Genomic DNA, 7,738 nt, shown 5'->3' on the forward strand with positions numbered 1-7,738 from the left:
TCAGCAGGAAAATCCTAAACCATCTTTGAAACGTTTTTAATTATTGATTAGTGAGGCTATATGGGTGGTTCTGGGTGAGATGTGAGCTCCTCAGCACGTGTTTTGGGCCGTTAGCACGCACCTCTCCCCACGCAGCGGCCGGAGGCTCCACCGGAGGATAGTGTTTGGCCAGATCCCAGGCCACCTCCGTCATGAACCAGCGGAAGCTCCTGCAGCTCAGCCGGCTCCTCAGCTGCTTCTGCGCGGACACGTCTCCGGCGGACAGGTGCCGGTACTCCGGCCGCCGCTGGTAGATAAACTCCGCATACTCGTCCATCCACACCTCAGCCACACGCTTCAGATTCTGCAACACAGCGGCGGATCACACATACAGTATACAGGTCCCTGCGTGTTACTGAACACATGCACGGTGCTTTGGTTTCGTTTTATACTGATGTCTCTACTGTTTAATGCCAGCTCACTGAGGACTGTTTCTCAACCGTAAAGTAAGCCTGCATATCCAGACGGCCTTCATTATTTTGAAGGATGCATAGAATCACCCACAATACTTTGCACACATTTCAATTCAGAAAATGAATCAGCGCTGACCTCTCCTACTTCATTATGAACTTCAAAAGAGAGAAACGATTTCGGAGATGAGGGCATTATGTTTTGTTGTGAATTAGCCACATAATGCTGAACTATTCATAATGGACACCACTGGGAGACGCAGACGGTTGTCATTCACTGTACTGCATCAATAGAAAGTCAGTCGTAATATAAAGTATTTACTAGAGCGTCTCACTCTCGTGTTTAACGCTGAGGACGCAGTCTGAGAAACACCCGACATCTTCACTGCTTTAACTGCAGAGATGTAGTAAATCTGATCTGCTTGGTCTCAGAATGATCCGGATCTGGATGTGTTTGTCGGATCTGATGCTCAAACTCACCCTGGCGAGACTCACTCCACCCGGCACTTTATAGGGAACGTATTTTCTGTAGATGTGACCCACACGTGAGCAGGGAATGTCCTCCATACGGCCGCCACACATCCACACCTCAGAGAAGATGAAAACAGTCTTTCAAATGAATGGAAACACACGCCGACAGTGACACAAGTAGCACTACAGACGGCAAACACAGACACTAAACTCACTCTGAAGCCTGCTTACATTCACAGCGTGTTCTCCTGAAGACACTAGGGGGCGCTGTATCTGACTTTACTGTGAATGATAGGAGATTATACTGATCTAAAACAACACAGAAATATAATACACGCAGCTCTGGTTATATTCTCAGCCTCAGATGTGGGATGTTTTTGACTATTGTTATTCGTTATCACAGCAACCGCTTGTGTGTGCGAGATTAACGTGCGTTTAATGAATGAAAAGTGGCTGAAACACGTGAGAGCGCAAAATAACAGGAAAAGCTTGACGTGTACCGGTGACTGTACATTAATTAAAGCTATTCTATTCACTAGGATAATGACATAGCAACTGTTGCTGTCGATCAAGTTTCATTCATAATATTTCCTCCTTAAAGGTGCTATAACGTCACATCATATCGCTGTGATCTGATTGGCTGTCGACTGTAAGCAGGTGCATTAGGCCTGTGCCACAACGATTACCTTGAAGGAGATCTCGTACTGCTCTCCTCCCCAGATCTCCAGACCCGTGTCATATCCTCCCAGCTCCCAGAACCACTTCCTGTCCACAGCGAAGAGACCGCCTGCCATCACCGGAGACCTTACCGAGGAGAAAAAGAGACTAAACTAAAAACACAGTAAAACTGAAGCACTGAAGCACTGAGCAGCACACAAAGAGATCACCGAAATACACCTTTAATGAGAATATTCAGACTGTTTCTGCTGCTCATGGAACCCTTCTGATCAATGAGACACGAGTGAATGAATTCAGTACTTTAATTCAATAAATGATTTATAATAAATGTAGTTAATTACGTTTTTATTTATCTGTGTGTCACTTTCTGTCTTCTGTGGAGCACAAAAGAAGATATTTTGAAGAATGTTTTTGTCCATACAATGAAAGTCATTGGGGTCAAAAAACACTGCAGGCCTGTTTACACTTGAGTTTTCACTGATTGAAAAAAAGCAGGTGTAAATGCCCTCCAGCTTTCCAGACACAAACAGATCTGCTTGTTCAAGCCACAGAAGTATATTTCACGCCTCCCTAAAGAGTAATAAATAAAGGTGTGAGTGTGTTTTTACCAGCAGACGCCACAGCGCTACCGCAACACAAACATCCGCAGATGAGCGGATCTATAAATGATGCTATGACTGCTGTCATCTTCATTACATGCTATATTCTCCCACCTGACTCGCTTTGATGTATAAAATGCAGCGCTGATGACATAACATGTAACAACACGTAACATCTGTTGCTAAGGTTTGTGAAGTGAACTCCACTGATTTAGCAAATAGCATGGATATCGATGATTAGATTTATATCGGTTTTGATGAGTGGCCAAGTGTCAATTAAACGTATCGGATAATGACACGACTGATCAAGATGCAGGAAGTGACCAAGTGTGAATATTCAAAACATCTTCCCTCCTGACTGTCAGAAATAAAATATTTTATGGAGAAATAAACAGCATGCATATGTAACACACACACACACGCACTCACGCACACACGCGCACACTCTCACTCTCACTCTCACTCTCACTCTCACTCACACACTCTCACTCTCACACACTCTCACTCTCACACACTCTCACTCTCACACACACTCACTCTCACACACTCTCACTCTCACACACTCTCACTCTCACACACTCTCACTCTCACACACTCTCACTCTCACACACTCTCACTCTCACACACTCTCACTCTCACACACTCTCACTCTCACACACTCTCACTCTCACACACTCTCACTCTCACACACTCTCACTCTCACACACTCTCACTCTCACACACTCTCACTCTCACACACTCTCACTCTCACACACTCTCACTCTCACACACTCTCACTCTCACACACTCTCACTCTCACACACTCTCACTCTCACACACTCTCACTCTCACACACTCTCACTCTCACACACTCTCACTCTCACACACTCTCACTCTCACACACTCTCACTGTAGTACATCTCCCAGTCGAAAGCCCCTCGCATCGCATCGCCGGCCTGCGTCTCGTAGCCGAAGTTATCGTGGTCGATCACATCGATCATCGGACACACTATCGTCTTCCTGTTACCCGCGATGCGATCTAAAAACCAATAATTCACTGCCATTAAATAACAGCTTTAGGAGCTGAACAATCAAATCACATCTCCTTTACTTCTACAGCGCTTTATGCACTACAGATCGTTTCAGAGCATCTTCATAATAATAAACGGATAATAATAAGAGTGTTGATGATGTAAAATTCTCTCTCACCCAGTAACGGCGGCAGCCAGTTGACGTTGGCCTCGCAGTGTGAGTCCAGGAACGTGATGACCTGACCCTTCGCAGCCGCGGCGCCCAGCAGTCTGGTCCGGATCAGACCCTCACGCTTCTTAGTGCGCAGGATTCGAACCTTCGGCAGCTGCACCATGTACTCCTCCAGAGGAGCCTTCAGATGCTCTAGAAGACAGAGACACGCACACATGGAGACACCACCCATCACACACTCCAGCAGCTTACTCCTTACAGACGCAGTTCAGAACCTGCCTTAAATGTTTTGGATGGCTTTTATTCTCTTCCTCTCTCAATGCTGAATCCATCAATGAAAATACTTCAGATGTGATTTGATCATAAAACAAAAGCTGTGATTGAGTTAATCTCTATCATGATTTAAATATGACTTATTTCAGTCAGATATAGCACAATATTTTGCTCATTTTGAGGCACTCATTTGACAGTGTTGACCAGAAGAATCCTGAATAGTGGCCTGGATGTCAGTGCTTTGTGATAAATTGTGATTCATGGTGATGTGCTGTGATATATCGTGATGTGTAGGTGTCACAGCCAGCCTTAACATAACATTACACATTACACAGAGAGAGGATTACGGCTGGCATAATCTGACGCTTATGAAACGTGTGACGCAGTTCAGACACGGGGACGAAGGAGGATCATCCGACCAGAAACAGCAGCTCACAATCTGTCATGCCAATCAAACATGCATGACTTACACGAGACGACTTGCTGAAACAAACTGATGGTGACTTCATCATGACATCCAGCCCAGTGTTTCTAATGTTTCTGATGGCAGATGATCCTCGTCCACACGTGCTCTTCAAACATGAGCCCAACAGAACCTGATGAAAAAGAAGGACGCAGTCTCTCCGGCGGCTCGTACCTTTGTCGCTGAAGTCATCCACGAGGATGATCTCGGCGATGAGCTGCGGCGGCGAGCGGCTGAGGATGCTGTGAACCGTGCGCAGCAGAGACGACCAGCCCTCGTTATGGAAGGGGATGATGATGCTGGTGTTGGGAAGATCTTCTGTGTACAGCTTTGTCTTACAGCTGCGACACACAAATGAACCGGCGGTCAGTGTGACGATGATCAAATGCACTCGTGATGGCTGTGAGTCTGTTGTGACCGATACAGTTAAAGCTTGATGCTTTGCTTCCCTTTGGAACTATTTTCATTTAGTCTCACACTGAAGTTATGGATATTAACCGCTGCATTAAATCTATATCACACTGTGATCACATGTGCTGACAGTCAATCAAAAACATCAGTTTCAATCATTCTGACACTGATGAGTGCTGTTAGACTAAAAGTGTTCTTCCTAAACAGATCAGTGCGTAGTGAAGTGCAGCACAGCAGCATCCAGAAAATGAAATATTTTGGATAATTTAGCCATTTGTAAATATCGGGGAATTTTTTACATTTCCGTCTACCTAGATGAATACATCCTGAACAGAATCTTTTTTATTATGTGCAATGAGAATGTAGAAGTTTTATTCTACAAGACAAGTTTTAGAGAGAAAATATTCTAGACTAGAGCATGACTGAAATATAGAGTGACGACAGACATACTTCTCAAGACTTATATCTATATTTTTCAGGAATTCATTATGTAATATATGTAAAGCAAAGAAACTGCTGGCCTGTTATTGCAGTCATAACGTACTGCTGTTGTGTTCTACACATCAAACCCACACTGAAGTTCAGTGTAACTCAAGCAGAGCTGTTCATGTACGGTAATGAATGCAGGAATCATGTCATACGTGTGCTGCAGAGGTTTATACTGAGGAGGAAGAAGAAAGCACTCACTTCGGGTGTCTGATGTCAGGCAGGGATCTGTTGAGGGCGATGCGATTGCTGACGAATATGTTGAATCCGTTCTCCCTGTAGGCCTGGTCCACGCGGTCCGAGTCGGTCAGTGGGTACGGCCTGCCCTGCTCGCCGACACCTTCAACACACCACAGATTCACCATCACACTCATCTGCAGTCCAGCTCTATCACGCTTCATGCATCACGTGACGTACCTGAACGTGCTGCTTCACTCTTAATAAATGCATGGTCATGCCAGTCCTTTTTCCGAACGCCATCGTTCTGCACTTTGTTCATTCTCTGAAAACACACAAAGCATGTGTGATGTGATGTTATGAGGAGGACTGTGTGCTAGTCTTTGCTAAATCGTAATGCATCAGTTGTGAAGCAATACATCAATACCTGAGGAAACAGAAAAGAGGACGGCGAGAAAGACCAACCCTTGTGTCTAAACATAGGAACCAAATAAACCATGTTTTACAAAATACCAGAACCAAGGAATGAACGAATGAAATGCGTTACTTTTTTTTATGTAATATAGAGTTAGGGCCAATTATTAGAACAATGCTACCTGTATAAAAAGTCTGTATGAAACCCTTTGCAAGAATGAAAATTTTGTCTGATTTGTTATCATGTGATTATCTCATCATGTGGCAACAAAAGACTAAAAGAATCATCAATGGAGCTGTTAGGATCATGAATCCTCTCATTTCTGACAGTATGACTGACAGGCCGCTTTACAGCGACAGAACAGTTTTATGAGGTGGTAGTTTGTCCCAAAGCTTCTCTGCTCTTCTGCTACACACTACAAAGCATCACCATTTTCTTCACAAGAAGAATGCATACTTTAGGGCATAGTGTAAGAAGGTGAATTGGGACACAGCATAGTTTTCTGCTACGTGTCTGATGTTTAATGCAAACAGCCACACCTTTTTTAACAACAAGCACGTCTCACTGTAAAAAAAAACAAACAAAAAAAAACTTGGCAATGAAGCCAAACTGCGTGGTAAATCAGATGAATGATTTAGATGAGAATGTCAGGATTCAGAATGTAATGCTTCTGTGCACGAGGTGACATGAAACTGTTCTTACCACCACGCTGACAGTGAATGTGTGTGAGTGATTGATGCACTGTGATTCCTGCACCTGCTGAAGCTCAGGCTCTTCCACTGGGAAAACAGAGGCGCTATCAGACCAGCGGCCTGGACGAGAGCCAGCCAAGAGCCTGAACAACGCCGCCTTTCAACAACACCACGTACAGCCTTTCCCTATGAAGACGATCTCTTCCCATCATAAATGCTCAACGTGACAGCGGCCCCAGAAGAATATATATTATATTCATAATCCTCACGTTATTCCAAAATCATATGACTCTAATCAGGGAAAGCCTTTCACAGCACTGTACGTGTTTTGGCTATATAAACTACAGATCGGACTGCTGATGTCAAAAAGGCTGCAATGGTAAAGATGCTTTCTGAAGCGCCGCTTGTGTGCGATGCATGCGATGTGGTCAATTGCACGTCTTGGTCAAACCGTTTGTCTTTGAGAGAAATTCCTGTCAACAGTCCATCATATGTGTAAATGCAGACTGATAGTCCTGGCACAGTCATAAAACAAACTGCTCAGACAAAAACTTCAAGCATTTTTTTTGCTTTTACTTGTTGGGTTTCTTTGTTCCTCATTTATAACTGACATTTTTTAAAGGGGTCATCGGATGCAAAATTCACTTTTGTTGTTGTTTGAACATAAATGTGTGTTGGAAGTGTGTGTACACATCCACCCTATAATGATAAAAATCCACCCAGTGTTTTTTTTTAAATCCCCTTTCTCAAACCCAGCTTCGTCTACAGTGAGTATAAGGGTTTTTTTATGAATCTTTGCAAATCACCTTTCCTAATAACGTGCTAGTTAGCAAGTTCCGTGGCTAAAGTAAACAGTATCATGAGAACGGTTCGTCACCCACGGAAGAGAGGGGCGGGGTCAGCAGAGCTCATTAGCATTTAAAGCAACATGGACTTGAACGGCGTGCTGAAAACAGCTGATTTTGACAAGGTAAAAAGGGTGTTTTTTTACACTACCATTGAGAAATTTTAACCAAAGTATGTTATAGACTTTTCATTAAGACCCTAAAGAATCATATAAACTTGTGGAAAATGGGCATCCGATGACCCCTTTAAGCAATTTGAACTTTAATAAGAAGAATGGATTTATTTTAAATAGTGCCTTTCTACAAACTTTACAAGCACATAACAAAAACATAACAATTTTAATATTTTCAAATAGTTAAATAAGGTAGTTAAATCATTTAAAATCATGTTCCAGTAGCCAGTGAGCGTTTTTCACTCAGAGCGCATTATATACACGGTGAGAAGGAGAAACTCCTCAAGTATCAGCAGCATGCAGCGTCCACCTAGATGAAGACCATCCACCAAACATACATCCGCCCATCACACATCTGCCCAACACACACCCGCCCAACACACATCCGCCCATCACACACCCGCACCTCCCACACCCACCCCAC

The 7,738-nt window shown here is 43.7% G+C and overlaps 1 protein-coding gene across 1 annotated transcript in view; it reads right to left on the minus strand.

The window, feature by feature from the left end:
- LOC107657196 (polypeptide N-acetylgalactosaminyltransferase 10-like) overlaps positions 1 to 7,738 on the minus strand; it is a 14,387-nt gene that overhangs the window by 3,511 nt on the left and 3,138 nt on the right. Inside the window, 9 exon segments of the mRNA XM_016445222.1 lie at positions 122 to 343; positions 930 to 1,037; positions 1,607 to 1,724; positions 2,121 to 2,133; positions 3,045 to 3,215; positions 3,386 to 3,571; positions 4,290 to 4,456; positions 5,214 to 5,352; positions 5,430 to 5,514. Of these exon segments, the coding sequence (XP_016300708.1) occupies positions 122 to 343; positions 930 to 1,037; positions 1,607 to 1,724; positions 2,121 to 2,133; positions 3,045 to 3,215; positions 3,386 to 3,571; positions 4,290 to 4,456; positions 5,214 to 5,352; positions 5,430 to 5,514 (1,209 nt within the window).

The sequence above is a fragment of the Sinocyclocheilus anshuiensis genome, unplaced genomic scaffold (assembly GCF_001515605.1).
Source record: "Sinocyclocheilus anshuiensis isolate Anshui unplaced genomic scaffold, SAMN03320099.WGS_v1.1 scaffold4098, whole genome shotgun sequence".
NCBI lineage: Eukaryota > Metazoa > Chordata > Actinopteri > Cypriniformes > Cyprinidae > Sinocyclocheilus > Sinocyclocheilus anshuiensis.